The sequence below is a fragment of the Xyrauchen texanus genome, chromosome 4, assembly GCF_025860055.1.
Source record: "Xyrauchen texanus isolate HMW12.3.18 chromosome 4, RBS_HiC_50CHRs, whole genome shotgun sequence".
Taxonomy (NCBI): Eukaryota; Metazoa; Chordata; class Actinopteri; order Cypriniformes; family Catostomidae; genus Xyrauchen; species Xyrauchen texanus.
Window position 1 is genome coordinate 23,798,754 of NC_068279.1, and position 24,883 is coordinate 23,823,636.

A 24,883-nucleotide genomic window follows, 5' to 3' on the forward strand; every position below is an offset into this window, starting at 1 on the left:
CCACATAACAGTTCCATATCACTTTGCCACATTATTTCAGATATTTCAGCAGAAAAGACTACCACAGCAAAATATCCAATTCATATAAAAACATCGGATAAGTACATCGGATAAAAATGACATGGTCTATAATATTCTGAATTTATTTCAATTTAGGTTGAAAAGTCCCCTCACACTCCCTTCCTATCTTTTGCAATCGTCTCACCCACACTCACACACATTGCAATTGACACACATACGCATGCGCACACACACACACACACACACAGATGTAAACTCACCCCCACAACTTGATCAATACAACTGTTTCTATGCTATCTGAAATATCTGTAGGAAGAACCCTCATGCTCCCCCTCTCTTTCGCTCTCACACACATGTGAACACACACACACACAGACTAACCCATCTGTGGAGCGGAGGGGGGCGGGGCCGGGTCGGAATATCGCGCGCCCGGTCCCCAATCGGCCTGATGAGGCGCGCGAGGGATAAAGGCGGCCGGTGACGATGGTTCGAGAGAGAGAGAATTACGGGCATGTCCGTCATGTGTGTGTGTGTGTGTGTGTGTTTATGTTTGTGCTTTTGGTTTGGTTTAATTAAATTATAATTTATGTTGACAAGCCAGTTCTCACCTCCTCCTTGCCCATCCTTAACTGTGTTACACCATCTTACTCATGAGCGAAAAACAGAGCTGTCATGTCAGCGCATGGCTGCATCTCAGTGGGGTTAAAAATAATTGTTAAAGTTTACAACGGAAAAATAAATAAAAGATGCCAACACTCGCTGCAGCTTAAACTTACATCTTAGTGATTTTGAAGTGATGTGTTATGAATGCGGACGGAGGCAGACAAGGGATGAGGATCCAAATGCGGGTTTATTGACAGCACGGTGAGGGTAAACAGACATGAACAAACAAAACTTCCACGATGGGCAAAATGAAAACAAAACATGAAAACACAGGAACTGAGAACACGGGAACACAGGCTAGGGGGGCGGAGCCCGGGGAGGCTCGAGAGACTTGAGAGGCAGAGCCCTAGGAGGCTCGAGAGGCGGAGCCCGGGGAGGCTCGAAAGACTTGAGAGGCGGAGCCCAGGGAGGCTCGAGAGGCGGAGCCCTGGGAGGCTCGAGAGGCGGAGGCTACAGGCGCTGGCTCAGGGACGTCTGAGGCTACAGGTGCTGGCTCAGGGATGTCTGAGGCTACAGGCGCTGGCTCGCTGACGGTAGGGGCTGCCGTGAACTGGGGAGCGGAAGCCTTTCTTCTCCTCCTCCTCCGGGCAGACGAAGCTGGCAGCATTGGCTCCTTGACCAAGGCAGGCATGAAGGTTGGCTTGCTGGCAGACGTGAAGGGACGAACCATGGGCGAATGGAGGGTTACCACTGTGGGAGGAGCTACGGGGTCCTCCTCGACGATGCCCACAGTGAACGAGGAACCGCAGGCCAGCAGAGTCTCCTCCACGAATGCGCGGAGTGTCCAGCCGCGCGTTGCCGGTGGCAACCGCTCCTTGAGCGCACTGTTCAGGTTTGCCCGGAAAAACACGACCAGGGAGGAGTCAGGGAAGTCGGTGGCACCCGCAATCGCGAGAAAATCGCGGATGTGGTCTTCCACCGGACGGTTTCCCTGCATTAGGCTGAGCAGCTGACATCTTGGTTTTAGAACCGCTGGATCCATGTTTGGTCGTTCGTTCTGTTATGAATGCGGACGGAGGCAGACAAGGGATGAGGATCCAAATGCGGGTTTATTGACAGCACGGTGAGGGTAAACAGACATGAACAAACAAAACTACCACGATGGGCAAAATGAAAACAAAACAAGAAAACACAGGAACTGAGAACACGGGAACACAGGCATGGGAGCGAACATCAACAACATTCATTGAAACGGAGGGAACAGGAACATCCAACTACATTCAACGAACAACCAGGAGTGGAAGGCAAACAAGGTTATATATACACAAGGACAGGATGATACAAACAAGAGTCAGGTGTGTACAATGACGGAGTGGAACATGGTGACGGTGATACGAAAAACACGGAACAGACAACCAGGGATCGTGACATGATGTTACTTCTGACGAGAGCTGCAACAAATAAAGGAAACTCCACACACGATCTCTATCAGTTTCGATCACACAAACTCATACACACATGCACAAACACACTACCTTGTTACTCCTGTAAGACATGCTCCAGCAAAGCAGCGGAAGCCTCGTAATCCTCCATTGCTAGTTCTAAAGTGACCTTTTCAAACTAGCAACGAAGGCTCAGACTGTTTCAAAGCAAGACGCTGAATCTGTGGTAGAAGAAAGTAGTTCCACTCGCAAGAGGGATGTAAACCATAAAATGTCTTGAGATAAAACCCTGAACGATGTCTTAAGGTCTGGTAATCATTATATAAGTGGAATAATTGAATTCGGCCCATTGAATTATTGAAAAATAATGCTCACCCGAGGTATAACGGTCCATCGTCAATTATTTACATTAGTGAACAATTGCAACATTATAATACTTAATATAGCTTAGATGATCGTGAAGGTTATTTACAAATTTTAATAACATCAATCTTTCAGTTTGCAGAAGTACATTTTCCATTTGTTTGTCTACTTTTAAAAACAACATCTCAATGTTCTCTCTTTGCACTGTCAATCAAACAAGTGATAGACTGCGCTAAAGCATTTTACCCATCATAAATCAGCATAATTAATTCTGATACAAGTAAAAACTGCTACGCTGATGACACGCAACTCTACTTGTCTTTCCAGCCCAACGACACCACAGTGACCGCTCGAATTGCTGCCTGTCTGGCAGACATCTCAGCCTGGATGAAGGAACACCACCTTCAACTCAACACTGCCAAGACCGAACTCCTTGTCTTTCCAGCCAACCCGGCTGTTGAACACAACATCACCGTGCAGCTGGGTCCAACTACAGTTTCGTCTTCCAAAACGGTCAGAAATCTAGGGGTAACCATTGATGATGAGCTAAATTTCACAGACCACATTTCAAAAACTGCAAGATCTTGTAGATTTACACTCTACAATATCAGGAAGATAAGACCCTTCCTCTCTGTACATGCCACACAACTGCTCGTTCAGTCCCTTGTCATAACTAGACTGGACTACTGTAACGCTCTCATTGCAGGCCTTCCTGCATATTCTATTAGACCTCTCCAAATGATCCAGAATGCAGCAGCACGTCTGGACTTTAATGAACCTAAGAGAGCACATGTTACACAACTCTTTGTCTCTCTCCACTGGCTGCCGGTTCATGCACGTATTAAATTCAAGGCCCTAATGCTGGCAAATAAAACAGTCACTGGGTCTGCTCCAGCATACCTAAAAACATTTATGCAGAGCTACGTTCCCACCAGAAGCCTGCGGTCGGCTAAGGAACGTCAAAACAAAGAGGCACCAAAACACTTTCCCGGACTTTCAGTTTCATCATACCACGGTGGTGGAATGACCTTCCCAACTCAATCCGGGAAGCTAACTCACTCTCTATCTTCAAAAAACGGCTAAAAACACATCTTTTCCAAAAGCACTTAACCGGTCACAAAAAAAAATAAATAAAAAAAATAAAATAAAATAATTATTTACATTTCTTGTTGCACTTAAATCTGTTTTGTATACTATTCTGATGATACTGAAACTTTGTAATATGGCACTTTTTGTACCACTGTCTCCCTAAGATGATTCGCTGATGTTCCTCCTCTTTTGTAAGTCGCTTTGGATAAAAGCGTCTGCCAAATGAATAAATGTAAATGTAAATGTAATGGCCAGCATCATCCAATAACTGCCAACCATGTTAAAAGAAAATGATACATTATAAAATCTATGTACTGATTACCAGTGTCCCATGACTTCCAACCATGTTGAGTGGTCCAAACATCATTTGCAGCCTGAAACTGAACTTTTGGTCGGATTTTAGGAGTGAATGAACTATAGGATGCTCCCATGCTCCATATTTAGTGAATGACTTCACACCTCCAGTGTGCTGTCTGTATGCAGAACAGTTTAAATGCACCTTATTTTCATTCTAACTCCATATAAAGCCTCTGAAAGTAAAAGTTGTTCAGCTTTTGGATTAACCCATTGATTCTCAATGTGATATTGCAAGTGAACATAAGCTTTCTAAGGGAAAAAAAGGCCTATAGAACATGTAAGTAGTCATTGTGCATATTGGATGAAGTTGAGACTCTAACTGGTTTCAATGTAAAAACTTTATAAGGTTTCTTACCAAATGTAGTTGGTGTTTCTCACAAAGACAAACTCTGCTGAGATTGGTGACATGTTGTTTTGTCATATGAAAGTTTAACCCTTCCCTGACAGTATACTGTGTATATATACACAAACTGCCTGTTTCTCAGTAAAGTACATGCTCTCCAGCCCTGTGACCATATCACCAGATGAGTGAACATACAGTTGCAGGTCATATAATTAGAATATTATTAAAAAGTTGATTTATTTCAGTAATTCCATTCAAAAAGTGAAACTTGGATATTATATTCATTCATTACACACAGACTGATATATTTCAAATCTTTATTTCATTTAATTGTGATTAAAACTGACAACTAATGAAAATCCCAAATTCAGTATCTCCGAAAATTAGAATATTACTTAAGACAATACAAAAAAAATATTTTTTGAAATGTTGGCCAACTGAAAAGTAAGATCATGAAAAGTATGAGCATGTACAGCACTCAATACTTAGTTGGGGCTCCTTTTGCCTGAATTACTGCAGCAATGCGGCGTTGCATGGCATGGAGTCGATCAGTCTGTGGCACTGCTCGGGTGTTATGAGAGCCCAGGTTGCTCTGATAGTGGCCTTCAGCTCTTCTGCATTGTTGGGTCTGGCATATCGCATCTTCCTCTTCACAATACCCCATAGATTTTCTATAGGGTTAAGGTCAGGCGAGTTTGCTGGCCAATTAAGAACAGGGATACCATGAACTTTCTGCATTTTTACATTTTCAAAAAAACTAATTTAGTATGATTTATAAACTTATAACACACACACACACACACACACACACACACACACACACACACACACACACACACACACACACACACACACACACACACATGTTGTGTTTCCATGTTTTATGGGGACTTTCCATAGACATAATGGTTTTTATACTGTACAAACTTTATATTCTATCCCCTAAACCTAACCCTACCCCTAAACCTAACCCTCACAGAAAACTTTCTGCATTTTTACCTTTTCAAAAAACATAATTTAGTATGATTTATAAGCTGTTTTCCTCATGGGGACCGACAAAATGTCCCCACAAGGTCAAAAATTTCGGGTTTTACTATCCTTATGGGGACATTTGGTCCCCACAAAGTGATAAATACACGCTCACACACACACACACACACACACACACACACACACACTATTTTTAAACAATTCAATGGTCTGTCGTCAATTATTCTTACTTTAACTACACTTGTGGAGACATTTGGACCCCACTCTGTAGGCAAAACCTGACTTCCACATAAACACACACATATGCAGGAGTTCCCTTTCACCTTTATGACACTGGAATGAAATCAATGCACTCACTCACTCACTAAAGACATCTTTCATCATCTTTCAGACATCAACATTCTCTCTCTCTCCTCCCTTCAGTCTCCACTTCCTTTTTATGCGTATCATATTTCTTAGCAATATTAAACTCCAATGACACCCACAGTCAGTGTGAGTTGGTATATTATGGAAAGTGCACTCATTGTACTTGAGTTTGTGTGTGTATGTGTGTGTAAGAAAGAATTATGGAGGGGCCACTCATGACTCTACGCAGAAATTGGATGCTCATTGAAGCTATAATTCATGGTGATATAATTGATTGGGGATTGTGAAAATTTACAACCGGGAAGAAGGAGAGACAAAAAAAGAGAGAAGATGATAGAGACAGAATGAGAGCATAGAGAGTGAAAAAGGAAAAAATAGGAAGGAAATGTCTAAATAGGAAGTGATAATGATCTCTCATATCCTCCGCCATGTCTTCTGTGTGAGAGTGTGAATGAGGTACCTAGTGATGGAAGAGCTCAAATCCAATTTGGAGTCAATAAGACAGCATCAATGGATAATGCTATCAATGACAGAAATCCATAAATGTGCACAAAGTGCTGTTTCAAAGTGTTTCAAGTTTCTGAGACACAAACATTTTTAGCCAAGATGCAAAAAAGGGCATGACACAGTGGGTAGTACATGTACTCCTGACACATAAAAGCCATTGTGCTAACAAGGAAGCAAGTTTAAATGTGGCATTTATCATGTGCAAAACCATTCCCCCTCTCTGTTTCTCTGCAAATTCCTGTATCTCTTCACTATTGTGTAAATTAAAGATAAAAAAAGCCCAAAAAGTATTTGGTAGTGCAGCAAATGAAAACAACTCACAAATCAGATAAACAGATAAAAGTTTTTGTTTCTGAAAAATTATGTCATTCAATAATTTTTTCTGAAACTGACCAAAATAAAAATACAAATATGTCAGAAAAAGTCTGCAGTTACCTAAAGTTTAGGCTATAATTATATGATCACTAAATGAAATTGTTCTTTGTCTTACCTTCTGTACAACAACACAGATTCAACAAAAAACAATGGAGAAATTAATTTGCAAATGGCCTGTGCAGAATGATCTTTGCCTAACAGCAACCAGTGGCCCAGTCTTTGTAGAAGATAATGGCCTCTGAGCACTTCAGGAAACTATCAATAATTCCCATCTTGTGCCTTGGTGCTGACAATAATGTGCCATTCTTAAGAGATAAAAAATTGTCCCTGCTCAAGGGTGGCAATTTCAACAACCTTTGCATAAGCTGTTGTAGTCAAGCAAAACAAAATCTTGAGAGAATTTTCACAAAAGGTTGAATAATACAGACTTTAAATTAATTTTTCATATTCATATTTGTGTTGACAAAGTAATTTTCTGTCAAATTTGGTCACTTTAATCATGCAATTGACATGCTTTGGCTTTAAAACAGTGACTTTTACAAAAAAAAGGGACAAGTTTGCAGGTGTAATAAAAGGTTTCATGAACAGGCATGTGAAGTTTTCAATACCGGAGGCTTAAAGACATGCTTAGATTCACGTGGTTCACTGCTAGAGGACCCATGTCTGCTTATCATTTTAACTAAACCAATATTTGGCAAATTTAGAAGATTTAGATTTCAAGTTTTGAACTGCTGTTTTTTTTTTACAATTTAGAGGACACCAGATTCCCCAGTAAAATTGGTGTCAAGTGTGCATATTAAAGCAATATCAAATTAGCAAGAACTTTGTCATACTGATTATTAGCACAGCTCTGATTATGTGATTTGCATCATGCATTTTAGATACAATACTGGTGGCTATTTTTTCAATTTTACTTTGATAACAAAAATAGTTCCAAAATATCCAAAGCAGGATCAGTTGATGTGTCACCTAGCTACACACATATTGACTGACAGCTTGTCTCAAACACCAGAGTGATGCAAGTGTAATACTGAGTGATACAAACAGTACAACTCTAATAGTCAAGATCATAATAAATTGGAGCAAACACACAAGCTCAAACACACACATGGTGACACTCCTACACACTCTGCAGTACAAAGCTGCAGAAGTTACAACAACATAGTAGAGATTACCACAGTTTACCATCAGTATCCTAGGTCAAAAGCTGTTAATGAACCATCTGATATTTAGGCAAGAACCCAACTTCAGGAGCAGAGTCTCTCCTTTCACTAGAATTCTTTGATTTAATGAGCTTTGAGCATCTGAATTTAAAGAAAGTGCTTTGACATTAAATAACTGATATATAAAAAACAAACCTGGCTGCTATCAAGGTAAAAGCAGTTCCATGGAGACATACTGCAGAATAGAGTGAGAAACTTGTATGTCTTGCATAGGTGCAAACTATGCATATCTATTTATGTCTGGTAACACAGCAAGTAAACATTCAAATAAATAACATTGCTTCAGTTAATCAGTGTGATCCATTTGTTGGATAGTATTATCATAAATAAATATACAGAATTTTACACCTTGCTGCTCCAGAAATATATCCAAATTCACACAAGTATACAGTACATGACACAATGCACAATCAAATATTTGAAGGTAGGACATCAGCTGAGGAAGTTCCAGAAATACACATTGGGCATCACCTCTTTCTTTCGGAGCATGTGCACAATTCCAAGGCCAACTGTGTTCTGATTAATATATAAACATGGTGGACGAAGCTAAGCTACGATCACATTATCTAGGTCTGTTATTCTGACTTCCCAAAAATTGGACTGGTATTACTTAGGGATGGGCGGATCGATCCTTAAGTATTGATACTTCAGATACAAATGTTGTATCAAACGTATCGATCCTCAAACAAAAATATAGATTTTAACATTTTTCTTTTTTAAAACTAGGAAAATTATTAATTTGGTTTCCATGAATCTGAACAATAATCATAAGCTTCAAAGTGAAATAAAAATTATTAGGCTATATTAGCAAATACTTGTACAGAATGGAAACTATTTATTCTTCCACTCATCTTAACATGCATGCTGAAACACACAAGCAGAGAAGCGCTTGTGCCTCCACAAGGCTTGTTCAAACAAGAGGGTTCAGTGCCTTTTAAAGGTAATGACAGAAAATCTGAGAAACAGCTTCTGGAGTAAATTCAACTAAAATAGCAACATATCTAAAGGTGACATTTCTTTTTTCTTATAATTGTGTAATCATTGTTAATAAGAAATAAAAAAAAAATTGTTTATTGTGTGGTAACTATGGATTAAAGGGACCTATTATGCAAAATTCACTTTTACATGGTGTTTGTACATAAATGTGAGTCGGCAGTGTGTGTACACAACCACCCTACAATGTTAAAGGTCCACCCACTCCTCTTATATTTCTATTAATCAAAAACAGTGTGTCCAAATGAATGGTTTTCATTTCTGCTCTAAAGTGATGTCACGTTAGAGCAGGCCTTGCCCATGACTGGTGACGTACTCCACCCTACTATCATAGATCCCCCTGAGTGATCTACACACAGTCCACCATTTTTTCCCGCACTGGAGCAGCTACAGTGAGAAGAATAACTTCTCTGCTTTGTAAGCATCATTGTTGGCTGTAAAAGTGAATATAAGAGTCTTCATGTACTCCCGACATCAGAGCCACTGAAGACACAGTTTTATTTTTAAGGAAATGTGCCCCAAAACATACAAAAAATGATGTGAATGTGCTTGTTAGCAGATTCCACGGCTAATGCAGCTGAAGTTACCATTGTCTCTGATTGTATTCATGGAGACCAGAGCTACGTCTGTAATGTGTAATGTGTGTGTTCATGTATTTCATGTCTTTTATTTTGAAAAGTTTAGTTTCTGTTCATGTCATGTGTTCTCTAATCATGTGATTCCTGTTTCCCTCCATGTTCATGTGTCTGGTGTTCATTGGTTTATTGTTTAATTATCTTGTTATCAGTTCTGTCTTTTCATTGGTTAACTTGTTTGTCTAGTTCTCCCATGTCTTGTATTTAAGCCTCATGTTTGCCATTGTCCATTGTCAAGTGTTGATGTGAGTTTGTGTAGCATATTTTCAGTTCAGTTCAGTTCAGTTCAGTTCAGTTCAGTTCAGTTCAGTTCAGTTCAGTTCAAGTTTATGTTTTTTAAGTTCATAAATAAATTGCACTTGAGTCATTAATTTCATTGTCATCATCTTCATCATTGCCATTGCTAGCTACAACGTTACAGAACACTTGACCTACAATAACCCCGCAATCCAGCTCCTCCACCTACGTCAGGGGAATCGTCCCCTGGAGGATTACGTTGAGGACTTTTTCCGCTCTGGCCTGCCAGGTGGAATTTAATGAGGTTGCACTCAAAGACCGTTTCCGATTTGGACTAACTTTGATGCTAGGCAGTAAGAGTACCTTCACCTTCTCTCAATATATCGACATTACCCTGCAGATCGTTGGTTCCACGTTCACTTTGGGGGAGACGGATGCCGAATCAGAGTTCCACGACATGGCCTCCAAGCACAAGTTCCATGCCATGGCAGCTACGCCATGGTCAGTTCCAGGCCATATCACAGTCATGCCAGAGTCAGCTCCATGCCATGTCACAGCCACGCCTCAGCCTGCTCCATGCCATGCCACAGCCATGCCTCAGCCTGTTCCATGCCATGTCACAGCCATGCCTCAGCCTGCTCCATGCCATGTAACAGTCACGCCTCAGCCTGCTCCATGCCATGTCACAGCCGCGTCTCAGCCTGCTCCATGCCATGTCACAGCCAAACCCCAGACTGCTCCATGCCATGTCACAGCCAAGCCCCAGACTGCTCCATGCCATGACACAGCTGAACCTCAGTCTGTTCTATGCCATGTCACAGCCAAGCCCCAGACTGCCATGTCAAAAGCTCTGCTCTGTGGTCTAAGCCCGCCTCCGCTCTGTGGTCAAGGCCCGTCTCTGCTCCTCGGTCCAGGCCTGCCTATGCTCCACGGTCCAGGCCCGCCTCTTCTATATGGTCAAGGCCCGCCTCTGCTCCACGGTCCAGGCCCACTTCTGCTCCACAGCTCTGCTCAAGCCTCTAATGGCTCCACCCCCCACAGGCTCCGCCCTGATCCCATGCTCCACACCCTGTCATGTCCCATGCCTCAAGACCCCCCCCCCACCCACCCAGAAAGTGGGGGGATATGTAATGTTTAATGTGTGTGATCATGTATTTCATGTCTTTTATTTTGAAAAGTTTAGTTCCTGTTCATGTCATGAATTTTCTATGCTCAGGCGTAGATAGAACCGATCTTTTAGTGCTGTATCCACAAATATTTTCACGTCCAGAACACGTTTCGTTTACGCCCTTTCATGCCACACTCGCATTGCTAGACATGTGTCGCCGGACGCAGAGTTGCAAACGTGGTTATTTTAATGACAATAGACTTTAGCGGAGAATTACAGTGAGCAGAAATATTGATGGATCCTGGCAATTTTTGTATAACACACTGCAGAAAACAAGAATAATGCAAAGTGAATTCAACTTCATGTGTCTGAAATGAATCCAACAGTTCAGTTAAACCAAGTTTGTGACAGGACAACGTGCTTCCTGAGCAAATTTTTTTCTCCATCTAAAATTTACTTTATTAATAAGCAAGTTTCAACCATTTCAGAAACGTATAAACTTATTTTTGCTAAAATTAATCAAATATGTCATCATCTAGATGGCAATGAAAACAACCAAAAATGTGATATTACTAGTAGCATAGCGGAGTTCTAATGAACATTCAATTATTTAATAGTCTGACTGTTTATGGGCCTACTTTATTTTAGCTAACAATATTTTTCAGCTTCACTATTGTGATGTACATTTGAAATCAGAAGTTTAATCATTAAAATAATTTTTTTTTAACCACTTCACATATTTCATTTTAGCAAACTATAGTTTTGGCAAGTTGTTTAAGACATACTTTGTGCATGACACAAGTACTTTTCCAACAATTGTTTACAGACAGATCGTTTCACTTTTAATTGACTATATCACAATTCTAGAGGGTCAGAAGTTTACATACACTAAGTTAACATCTAGGTTACTGTTGTAACCTCCGTTCCCTGATGGAGGGAATGAGACGTTGTGTCGAAGAAGTGACACTAGGGGTCCATATTCAATCACACCATGATTGTTGTGCGGGCAGTTGCGTGCCAAAGCAACAGGCAGTGTCAGACTGCATGTACCCTTCCCCAACGCCCCATAAAATCATCATAAAACTTTTAGGTTCCCGGCACCCCGAAGGGAGGAACAAAGCAACGTGCCAAGCATGGGAGCAGGCCACGCCAGCCGTGCCTTTTCTCGCTCTGTTTATCGCATAGAGTCAAAGCGACTGGGGCCATCTTAATGCTATCACACGCATCGGGGAAGGCGTTCTTTTCCAAGTCCTATTCTTTCAGGGGGAAAAGACCCCGCGGAGACCACCACCTGCCCAGGCTGGGGGAAGGTAAAGAGTGGCGGAATACATCACATGGGTTTTCAGGCCACATGTGGAAATGGCGTGGTGGTATATCCTACCTGCTGCAAGGGAGAAGATGCTACAAACACAGCAACTGGGGGGGCACCGGGGACTGCCCAAGGGAGATGCGGTTCTGCCCGTACGGGGACCAACCGTGGAAAATACACACAGGGGGAATAATCCACACAAGGGCCCATACTGTGGAGCACCCATTCCAGTATAGAGTAGTTTTAGTACCCGTAGTGGGTCTGGTCAGGGAATTCCTCGTGGACCAGAGGGCTAGGGAGGAGTCAACCAGGAAGCCGAGTTAGTGGGTTTGTGAGAGCGCACGTGATCACCTCAGTGGAGGGGAAAGGCGCTAGGTACCTGGTCAGTTGTATCTCAAGTTTAGAGATGCACGAGGCTCTCAAGAGAGACCCCTAGTGTCGCTTCTTCGACACAATGTCGAAGTGAGCGACAGATGGGGAACTGTGCCTCTAAGCAGCTTGGAAAATTCCAGCCAATTATGTCAAGCCTTTAGACAATTGGATCCTGATAGGATGTGTAAGACTGGATCCAAACCATCTGCATCTCCTCCAGGAAAGACAAAGAACTCTGCAAGAACCAACATCATAAAACTCCTAAACAGATGAGCATCTCCACCTGAGTCAACGCGTCCTACTGAGCAAGGACCATAAAACACAAATCTCACATCTGACCTGTATCTCACCTCAGGCCAATTTAGGCCTATTCTCCTAAAACTCACTCATCTGTTCTATCCACCTCCCCAAAGCGTACACATAGACACACAAAATGTATATAATAACATTATATAATTTGACTAATGAAAAAGGCATGTTTGGTATCATTTAAAATGTCTCAGTGCGACTGGTATGGTCTCTTTCCCATGTTGAAAACTATTGTTAACAAAGTTACAAGGTCTTTGCCAAACGCTGTATAAGTCTGGAGATCTGTCCCCATCCCTGTCTGTATGTTAATGAGGTATGTCCCCAGGACTTACAAACCTAACCACTCCCCAAATTCCCTTTGTTCATGGTTTGGGTATTTAAGGAAATGTGACACATTGCTCATGGTTCTCTGTAGTCAGACGATCCTACACATTTATGTGTGTAGTTTTCTAGCAGGTAATGATAATTGCAATATGAATTAAAAGGTCTCTCTGTAGCCAGATTGACCTGGAAGAGATTTTCTCTACCAGGTAATTGCAGTTCTAATTTCTTATGTTTGATAAATGTTTGAATGGAATGCAACATTAATTATATTATTCATTGATGATTTTGGGTTTGATTTATTATTTTAATTGGATTGTTTGAATGTATTACTATTACCTGGTGAAATAAATTGTTACCTTTTTAATTCATCCTGAAGGACTGTTTTTTAGTATATTTCTTATTAACTACAAATCTATGGTCAGAGTTCACTTAGTTAAGATACTTCAGAAGAACCCCATTAGTATTAAAAGGTGTTAAATTAGTGTAAAAGGCTAAACGGCAAATCGAGAACCTATAACAGGACTTAGCCAAGTAGAATTAAACAGGAAAACTAAGCGTGGGACCGATAATCTGTAAAAACAGAACTTAATTGAATGGGGCTAAACTATGAGTCAAGAATCTATGATAGAACTTAGCCAAATAAGACTAAATGGGTAAAACAGATAACCTATAAGGACTTTGACTAAAACTTACTAATATCTGAAACTGATGAGTTTGTAGTTAAAGGGCCTGCGTCCGACCAGCACAGGACCCAAATAACATTTAAATAACAAGTACAGTCTAGAAGAGAGAATTACTAAAATAATCAGATACAGAACTTAAATTCAAAAGCATCGATACATTAACAAGGTTTTTTCATAAATCGAGTCAGATGAAATAAAGAAAACAATAAATGATAAGATTAATAAAACATGGAACTCAAATCTAATAATCAAAGTATTATTTAATGCGCACGATAAGACAGAACACACAGGAGACCTTCATCTACGCCTTTGGAAACCGCTATTGGACAAATAAGTGGACCCCCTTACAGAGGTATACTGATTGGAGGTGTACCTGTGGATGTATTTTAAGATCTACCTTCAAACTCAGTGTCTCTTTCCATGACATCATGGGAAAATCAAAAGAAATCAGCTAAGACCTCAGAAACAAATATTGTAGACCTCCACTTGTCTGGTTCATACTTGGTAGCAATATCCAAACACCTGAAGGTACCACATTCATCTGTACAAACAATAGTATGCAATTATAAACACCATGGGACCATGCAGCCATCATACCGCTCAGGAAGGAGACGCATTATGTCTCCTATATATGAACGTAGTTTGGTGTGAAAAGTGCAAATCAATCCCAGAACAACAGCAAATGACCTTGTGAAGATGCTGGAGGAAACTGGTAGATCAAATATCTATATCCACAGTAAAACGAGTCCTCTATCGACATAATCTGAAAGGCTGCTCAGCAACGAAGAAGCCACTGCTCCAAAACCACCATAAAAAAGCCAGACTACAGTTTGCAAGTGCACATGGGGACAAAGATCTTACTTTCTGAAGAAATATCCTCTGGTCTGATGAAACAAACATTTTACTTTGGCCATAATGACCATCGTTATGTTTGGAGGAAAAAAGGTGAGGCTTGCAAACCAAAGAACACCATCCCAACCGTGAAGCATGGGGGCGGCAGCATCATGTTGTGGGGGTGCTTTGCTGCAGCAGGTATTGGTGCACCTCACAAAATAGATGGCATCATGTGGAAGGAAAATTATGTGGATATATTGAAGCAACATCTCAAGACATCAGCCATGAAGTTAAAGCTCAGTCGCAAATGGGTCTTCCAAATGGACAATGACCCAAGCATCCAGCAAATTATTGTGAGAAGCTTGTGGAAGGCTACCCAAAATGTTTGACCCAAGTTAAACAATTTAAAGGCAATGCTACCAAATAATAACAAAGTGTATGTAAACTTCTGACCCACTGGGAATGTGATAAAATAAATAAAAGTTGAAATAAATAATTCTCTCTACTCTCTACTTTATTCTGATATTCTTAAAATAAAGTAGTGATCCTAACTGACATAATAAGGGAATGTATTCTACGATTAAATGTCAAACTGAATTTAAATGTATTTGGCTAAGGTGTATGTACATTTCTGACTTCAGCTGTACAATGTTTGTTGTTGGTAGATTTTCACTTTAAAGAAAATATAACTATGGTTCATTCAGACTTTTACATTTTCAAAATGTTATTTTGGGGGATGCCCCTCAACCCTATACAGTATCTTTCCTTAGTCACAAGGCCTCGAGCCCCTTGATTATCTAAAAATATTAAAACACATATACTGGACTGTTGTTATTCAGCTTCAAAACAAACAGTTGATTTTATCTTTTAATATTCATATCAAAGTGCACACGATTGATGGAATCATTGAAATATTTAAATCTTCTGGTAAAAGATCCCCCAAACCCCACTACTTTGGCTTTGTCTCTGGGACTGCATGTCATCATCCATGCCCAGTTTTGAAGAAAATGTTTTAACTTGTAACTTTTTTTCTTGTGGATTCCTTAATTGTTGATGCTCATTGACCCCACCCATGTGCCTGGCTTTACTTTGCTTAAATTAGTTCACATTTACTATATAGTGTGCTGTTCCAAAATGTTGACAAATTATACAACTTTTTTGACTAGATTATATAGTGAATGATAACTAATTTAAGCAAAGTGACATCAGTTCTGGTTGTAGCAGTGGTGCTTTGAATGTCTTGAATTAAAATTTTCTGTGAGGGTTTTAATGTTCTGGGAACTTTATTTTACAGTACACATACTTTCAGTATACTTAGAATGTACTTACCCAAGAAAGTACTGAGTAATATCAGGTAACTACATGTACTTAAATGGGCTAAGGTTAGTGTTAGGGTTGGGGTTATTCTTGTTGATGACCCATCCCTAGTTGTTAAGTTCACATTTGACAAAACCAAACTGTACATCTCTGATTTCAATCTATTTAACATGGAAAAGACACAGATAATATATTTCCATCTTTAAGTATGGAGCACAAATGCCTGACTTAGCCACACCAGCAGAATAGAGGTGACAACATTAGAACCAACCACCAACTGTACCTTCATCATCTTTCCCAAGGGCCTCAAATATTGCCACATCCATCTGTCATCCTGCAAACATTATGCCTATTTGTGACCTCATACACAATGTGTGTGTATGTGTTTCATTTCTTATGTCCTTTAAATTCCCTTTATTTCCTCTCTCTGACTCTATCTCTATCTCTGACTCTCTCTCTCTCTCTCTCTCTCTCTCTCTCTCTCTCTCTCTCTCTCTCTCTCTATCTATCTATCTGTATCTTAGCAGAGAAAAACAAACCAGTCTCCACTGCTCATCTCATTATGCACACATTGAAACAAAAACACTCACACACTCTTCAGGTTAAGAGCTTGATTATGGTGTTTTGGCTGTCAAAAGCCATTTTGGCTCACAAAAATGGTAAACACAGGAGTTTGTGATGTCTTGTTGATTTGACTCCCACTTGCAACATGGAATGGAATGAAAGCATAGAGAAAAAGTTATGTTGTTCTTGCTCTGATCCTGTGGAGATAGTTTGTGCTTATTAGCTTAGATTAAAATTAGTAACTATTTAAATGAGTCTTTAAATGTGCACAGCCAGACATTCAGGGAGAGTGAGTTAGTTTGGCAACACTGTGTCAGAATATTTGCCTTATCCAGGTAGGCCTTCTCATTATTGTCTGAGATCAATGTCATCAGCAAACTTAACAATGGAGTTGCAGCTGTGCAAACCACACAGTAGTGTCTGTAGAAGGAGAACAGTAGTGGGCTAAAGATGAGTTAGTTCTTGGATAAAGAGCTTGAAAATTTGGATTGTTTAATAAGGGACTGTAAAGGGGTTTGCACACTGGACGCATCTGGCGGACAAAATGGTATACCACCGACGCTGCTCGCCATCTGTCGGTGGAGCCCAGCTACGACTGCTCAAATGTTTGCTGTGCCACAGGGTGCAACTCTCATATTTTCCATTAAATTCAACCCAAATCATTATCAAAGACATAGATTATTTACTCTAGCATTGTTCATTCTTGAAGATGGGAAAACCCTTGGTAAATTTTGTGTGTACTGTCTGCCACCTGAACCACATCAAAGTGCCCTGTGTTTGATACCTGTGCTGTGTCCAAGCCGCAACATAGTGTGGCGCTTCTCGTCTTGTTAACACTCCTGTAACGTTTTAGTTTGAAAAGAGGGATGATGTAAGCATTTATTTTTTACAACAGACAACTGAGTTCTGTATTCTGTGAATTGCCATTGATGTTCTTTTTCAGAACAGCATTAGGGCTTTGTGCTGTCAATTTCAATGTAAACACCTGGCTGGGTGCCATGGTAATGAGGCCAGTCCTGCGCACTGAATTAATTGGGTACATGTGAGGTGATGAGAAGGTGTGCAAATGTTGGCAGATTTTAGTTAGATAACCTTAAAGAACACAGTTTATGCACAGAATCTCTTTGTCTGTTACATACACAAACACACACACTCACCGAGCCAGTGCTCTCCATTGATTTTGCCAAACCCTTCTCTGTAGGAGTCCCACTCCCTGAAAAAGTTCACAGAGCCATCCTCCCTCCGCTGGATCACCTGAGAAGAAAAAATAAAAAATAAAAAACATAAAAAAAAGTTATTTCTTAAAAACTACCAATTTCTAAATTTAATTAAACTGATGTCTCTTCTATTCATTTATGTATTTATACACTTGGAACTCTTACAAACAAAAACTTAGTGAAATATTACTATGCACTCTTCAATATTGTCCATTATTTTTTATTGAAACAAAAGCATAGAATATCCTCAGAGTCATCAATCAGCAGAGAGAACTGTGCCCTCTTCTTGCTACTATAGCCTACTATTTTTTGTACTATATTTGTTTGAAAAGAAGAAATGTGTTATCTACGCTAGTGTGATGTGGAGGAGGGCGTGGCCGGGCCATGATGGAGCACGGAATCAGATGGAGCACTGAATCAGCTGATCAGCAAAGGGGCGGCCAGAGATGCCGGTTCGAGAGAGAGAGATGCACACAGCCGCGCTGCATGTTTGTTTATGTTGGTTTTACGTTTATCAATAAAGTTTATGTTTACTGTTCAGCCGGTTCCGGCCTCCTCCTTGCCCAACCTTTACCTTTTATAGCTGGTTTTCTGATCTTTGCTTGTCTCTCAGCCAGGCCAAGCTTGTGCCTATTTCAGACCACGATGTGAGATTAAACTAAACATACATTATTTTGGCAAGGGTGGCTGAGTATCTGAGCAGGAAAATGGTCTGTATTCTGCAGTGTATATGTGTGTGCGCACCTGTGTGCTTTCATATTAAAGTGCAGTATGATTTTAAGACTCTGCGGCAGGGTAAATACTTGATAAGAGTGAATTAATTCACAGTCTCTCAGGAGACAGCAGACAGTGAAATAAGACTTGAACAAACAAACTGATGAAACAGCTCAGCAATGAAAAACTTCATTGGGATCTTGAGGCTAATATAATTTCATAGAGCGTATCATCATCTACTCAGGATAGACTAGAAGAGTAGGACTCAAAGAGTTCTTAATCCGTTTGTGCATAGAAACTGATATAATGGAATAATAAGAAAATAAATAATTTGGGGACCAGGTATTCAGTGTAAGAAATATTTAAAATATGATTCTACTAGATTTATGACCCTTTCACACTTGATGTTTGGTACAGTACATTTTGTGGTTGATGTGGACAGGTAAAGATTATGCACTGTATATTTTGCAGGAATATTTTTACAATAACTTGGTAGTAACTCCAAACAAACAAATACACTAAAACAAAGAAAGAAAACGTCCTGGTTACTTCCGTAACCTCCGTTCCCTGATGGAGGGAACGAGATGTTGTGTCGATGTAGTGACACTAGGGGTCACTCTTGAGAGCTAGAGACACCTCTGATCTTTGATAAAAGGCCAATGGGAGTTGGCGAGTGGTATTTGCATGCCCCTCCCCCGGACATACAGGTATAAAAGGAAGGGACGTGCATACCACTCATTAGGTTTTGTGCTGAAGAACTGAGAATAAGGCCATTTCAGTGGGTAGTTCAGCATTGTGGCAGGAGGAAAACAAAGTCTCGTTCCATCCATCAGGGAATGGCGGAATGGAGGTTCCCTATCTGTCACTCATTCAACGTTGTGTCGATGTAGTGACACTAGGTGTCCCCTACAAAAACACCACAACTAGCTGAACTGGGTTACGTGGATCGGCGTTGTGAGACTGGCAGACTGCTGTGTGCCGAAAAGCCAGAGCACCGAGCCGGACAGTAACCTCACCTGACGCTAGTGTGAGTGTCGAACAGCCCTTTTGGGGATGAATCGACTACCCAAAGGATAGGGACAGGCTTGTCCTAGTCGTGCCACTCTTCTCTCTTTTTTTCTTTTTTCTCCCCAGAAAAAGAGAGAATTCGCAAACAGACGTTATGCCAGTCTCTGGGGTGTCGGGAAGAACACCACTTAGCGAACAGACACCACTTCAAGGCATACAGGCGCCTCGTAGAGGGGGCCATCGCCTGAGTGATGTTGTCTACCATGGCAGGTGGTAGGCCACTGAGGTCTTCCGCATCCCATCCAGGGGCCCGACATGGAGGTTCCAGATGTCTGGTTGCGGGTGCCAGATGGTGCCCTGTCCCTGAGAAAGAAGTCAGACAGGACGAGCCTGCTCTCCGATGCTGTGCTCGAGAGCTCATCACCTTCACGGGTACCGAATAAGAGCTTGGGGTCACTTGGGGTCATTGTACATTTGCGACTGAGCTTTAACCCTCTGGGGTCTGAGGGTGTTTTGGGCCATGGATAAGTTTTGACATGCCTTGACATTTGTGCTTTTTTCAGTTGCTTAAAAACATATTAATGGCTAACGTCTGATAACACTGTATTCAGTACAAACTGGGCTACAATAATAGGTGAGCAACATGTATGAACATGTTTGTATTTTTGAGAAAATAATGATTATGTGTGGTTTTTGAAACAAAAAAATTAAGTAATTGAAATAAGGCCATATAACACATACTAAACATTTCTCCACAAGACTGTTGAGAACAAGATATTGTAGCCTAGAGTTTTTGCAAAAGCACAAGGTTTTGTTAATATTGTGAGTGTACAGAGATAAAAGTAGACCCTTTATAGTCTCTAATGATGTCTTACACTTATCTGTATGCCCCAAAATTATGGATTATTTTAAGTTGTTTCCGCTGTAATGACAAAATAATCCAGCAGGACGTGCAGGCGCATCCGTCGACCCTAGAGGGTTAACTAGCAGAGGTGGTCCCATTGTGGTCCCCAAATCGCCCCCAGTGCTCACTGCGCTGGCCTCATACCTGTCGGTAGAAGGACCAATGCAGGGAGCCGCTGGGGTGGCTTGCTTCTTACAAAAGCGAGCCGCAACCGCAACGTTGCCATGGTCATGGCCTCACAATGAGGACACGATGCATCCACGAAAGATGTCTCGGCATGGGCGGTGCCCAGGCACGAAAGACAGCGATTGTGGCCATCAGATGGCAAGAGGTATCGACCACAACCAGGAATAACACACAATCGTAAAGGCGTCTTTAAAAAGACCTGTCTTGAAAAAGACGTTCCGATGTGTGCCGCTTTTTAGAATACTCTTTTTGTGAGGGAAAATGCTCTTTTAGAATATACACAGGATCTGCTGAAGCGCCCAGGGGTGATCTCTGTAGTACCTGTAAAATAGATTGGAACAACATAACACTGTGCAAAAGTTGATCAAAGACCAGAGGTTTCTCGGGCTCTCAAGTGTGACCCCTAATGTCACTACATCGACACAACGTTGAGTGAGTGACAGATAGGGAAACATTGCCTTCTTTTTCTAACTTTCAGATTTAAATGTTTGTTTCTGGTTGTTTTTAACACAAGGTAGTTAAATAGGACATGTAACCGGATCACAATTTTTTTTTTGGTGCTGAAATAACCTTCCAATCAAACACTCCCATGCCAAACCCTATCCTTAACTGTAACTCTAACATTAACCTACAAATAAAATCAAAGGAAAATTATTGGCTGATTAGAACATTGTAGAGGCCCCTTAACCAAACTGTAACACAAAAGTTTCAATGGTTGATAGGAATGTTGCTCCAGGACAAATCACGTATTGTGATGTTGAAAGCACCTGTACAATAGACTGGAACAACATAATACTGTGCAAAAGTTTAACAGGGAGAGCCAGGGGATGGACAATTTAATTTAAGTTTAAACTAAAGCAAATATATTAAGTGTGGAAGTGAAATTAAAGATGAGGCATCTTAAAAGAAAGGTCTGTAAGGTATAATGGTGGGCATGTACAAAATAAGACACATCAGGTGTCTGTGTCAACCCCTATAATGAGCCTGTCAAAAACCACTGACACTTGTAAACAGGAGCTTTTAAAAGTGTTTGTGAGTGGGTAAAGAGTCTTGTATGTCTTTGTAGAAGGGCACTGAGTAAATTATGGCAATCAGAGAAAGAACAATCAAGGGTCTTAGTTTGTTCTTCTGCTTTATTTTTAATCCCTCTGGGTAAATTACATGTTTTCAAAACTGATAATTGTCCTAATTAGTTTGATAAATTAAAGACAAAGTTTCAAGCCCATTACCAACCAATTTGCAGCATGCTTCCGCATTAATGACTTTTTAAAACTTTAGGAATTAAACTCACATTTCAAACACATTCTACAAAAGCTATCAAAGCAAATGTCATGAGTGTAAACTGCTTCCACATCAGTGTACATTGATTTATTATTAAGACATATTTTGAGTTTAATACATGTTAAGCTCATTTGACAGCATTAGTGGCAAAATGTTGATTACCACATAAAGTAATTTTGACTCATACTGCCTTTTCTTTAAAAAAAAGCAAAAATCGAGGATACAGAGAGGCCCTTACAATGGAAGGGACAAAACATTTAAATATAAAGGGGCTTTGACCATCATTGTCTAGTGCCAGTGGAGACAGAATTGAGCGACCCCATTCTCTCTTTCTCTGTCAACTTACGCCATGTCCTAAACAGGTGCAATGTGATAAAGTGACAAGCAATAAATACCATCTCTTTTGTAATTCTGAGATTTTCTCCCAACCAGCCACGACTGTGATGAGCATCAGGAAATTTTTTTGTAATTGATTGGTTTCTATTTCTGCGCCAAGTGGCCCCGCCAACCGTGAAATCTCATTATGTATAAAAAGCGCTATGCATAACTGTATTGTAATACTTTTTGAATGGCTGCTATTGTGTCATGCTCCACGATATATTTTATCTTTCAATAAAAACAGACAAGTCACTTGTCCCTGGAATCTTACATTGCCACATCTGGTTAGGACACTATGCAACGCGCATAAATATAAAAAATAACGTATTGATTTCTAATGTAAAATTTGCCCCCAAATACAAGCTACTTTGTAGACACTCTCTAATTCTTAGAAATAAAAAGAAAATGACCAAAAGTCTCAATTAATCTTTCATGCATTCATTCATTCACACCTCAAAACACTTCACATCACGTCACCTTGTATTATAATATTAGCATTTCCATATCCTGGTGTTTACAGTAATTGATACAAAACCCTTACAGTGCAGTGATCTGTGAATCCCGCCCAATGGTCTTTATGTCATGACCAAGCCATTTTGCAGCAAATGACAAACTGTACCTAAAATGTCAGTCACTGCAGACTCAACTAATTGAAGATTCTCTTTTAATTAAAGTCAGCAGCAGTGGAGGATTACAGCAGCTGAGGGCATTGTTGTGGTGTCTGCTTGCTTTGTTGTTCTTCAGTATAAACCTTTTTGAAAATGTATATCCTTTTCCAACATATGGCTCATGAAGTGAAAATCATTTGTCCTCGTTTGAGGAGGGATGTTATGTGGCGGGTCAATTTTGAAGTGTTACTTGACATTTAATGTGTCATTTGCACTGTGTATTTTAAAATCCCCAGAGAATAAAAATGAAATATTAAGACTGTATTATTAAAGTTTTGAATTTATTCCTTTCATTACTTTTTCTAAAGACCAGAGTCGTGAATTATATCGTCCAATAAAATTTTCGTCCAAACACATTTAGCCTAGGGATTCAACAATCTCTATTCATGGCAAGGCTATTATCATAAACGAAAACTCTTTCGTAAACTCAAACAAAAATAAAAATCAACATAATTGGAAATTTTAACTAAACTAAAATAAATATTGATGGCTCTGAATTTTTTTTAAAAAAATACAAATAATCAGAAAAAAATACTTTGTTTTTGTTTTGATAGGTTTTTAAACCTTTAAACTTGCTATCACCTTAACATGAAGATGCCACTAGGCGGCACTAGCAGATGGCCTATTGCCTTCATTAAATTAGCAAAGACGGAGTGGGAGGGAATCACTACACTCCATCATGGAGAGAAGCAAAGCAGTTAAGGTAAACTAAGGTGAAACACACATCGGAACGTCTTTTTCAAGACAGAAGTAGGTATTTTCTCAAAATAATTTAATAATGTCCCTGTTAGGCTCACTGATTTTTTTTTCTTGAAATTAAACATCCTCAATGAACTTCTTGGTATCATGTCTGGAATTGATTGCAGCAATGTGAAAATATTTTATTGCATTGCACAATGATTTGACAATACTTTCATTCTAGTTTTGCAGTAATCTGCTCAGAAGCTATCTGGTCACTTGGCGCTCTGCTCTCTGTCATCCAATGCAAATTAGAAATGCCCAACTGAAAATGCATGTTTAACAAGCTGAAATAAGCCAATCTATTCCTTTGCACAACATGTGAAAATGGAATTGAAATGTTTTGCTGTCAATGTAAATGTTCACTTTCCCATGGCCACAGTGTGTGTTAAATAGTTAAATAGTGCAAGCACTTAAATGTGGAATTGTATTTTAACTTTTAAGTTCCACTGTTGCAAATTTTGTGTAAACAATGTGTAGTCATATCATTATTACACATGCAATATGGCATTATATGGATAGAGTAGGCTATATGGAATTTGTATATTTTACAAATCTAAAATGTGGTTAAAATCGTATAAAACAATATATAATAAAATAAAATAACATTTTACATACTAAAATATGTTATATTGAATTTAGCTACATATTTTAATACAGTGCACTGTATATATATATATATATATATATATATATATATATATATATATATATATATATATATAAAACGTCCTCTCACTTTCATAATAAATAACGTCCTCTCACTTTCATAAGCTTTTATTTTCAGCAAACTTAACATGTGTAAATATATTTATGAACATAAAAAGATTCAAAAACTAAGACTTAAACTGAACAAGTTTCACAGACATGTTACTAACAGAAATGGAATAATGTGTCCCTGAACAAAGGGGAGGTCAAAATCAAAGTAATAGTCAGTATCTGGTGTGGCCACCAGCTGCAATGCATCTCCTTCTCATGGACTGCACTAGATTTGCCAGTTCTTGCTGTGAGATGTTACACCACACTTCTAAGTTCCTGGGGGGAATGGCCCTAACCCTAACCAGAGCAGTGAACCTTCCCAGAAGTGGCCGGCTTTCCAAAATTCCTCTAAGAGCACAGCGATGACTCATCCAAGGAACTCGAGGCCTCTTTCGCACAAATAAAGGTCACAGTTCATGACTCCACTATTAGAAAGACAAAGAATCCATGAAAGAGTGGCGAGGTGAAAACCACTGCTAACCTAGAAGAACATTAAAGGGGATCGCACGCCGGATGCATCTGTCGGACAACATGGCACGCTCTAAAATTCAAAAGAACTGTTTTCAATGAAGGTATACACGCTGCCGCTGCCACTCGCTGTCTTCTGCTATGCCACGGAGTGCAATATTTTCCATTACATTTAACCCAAATCATTTTCAAAAGACA

General features: G+C 40.0%; 1 protein-coding gene across 3 annotated transcripts in view; it reads right to left on the reverse strand.

The window, feature by feature from the left end:
* The window catches only part of LOC127634502 (fibrinogen C domain-containing protein 1-like), a 164,216-nt gene that overhangs the window by 32,681 nt on the left and 106,652 nt on the right, over positions 1-24,883 (reverse strand). For all 3 annotated transcript variants that reach the window (XM_052114112.1, XM_052114103.1, XM_052114094.1), the window contains one exon: positions 17,522-17,618. In XM_052114112.1, coding sequence (XP_051970072.1) covers positions 17,522-17,618 — 97 coding nt within the window. The remainder of the gene's footprint in view (positions 1-17,521; positions 17,619-24,883) is intronic.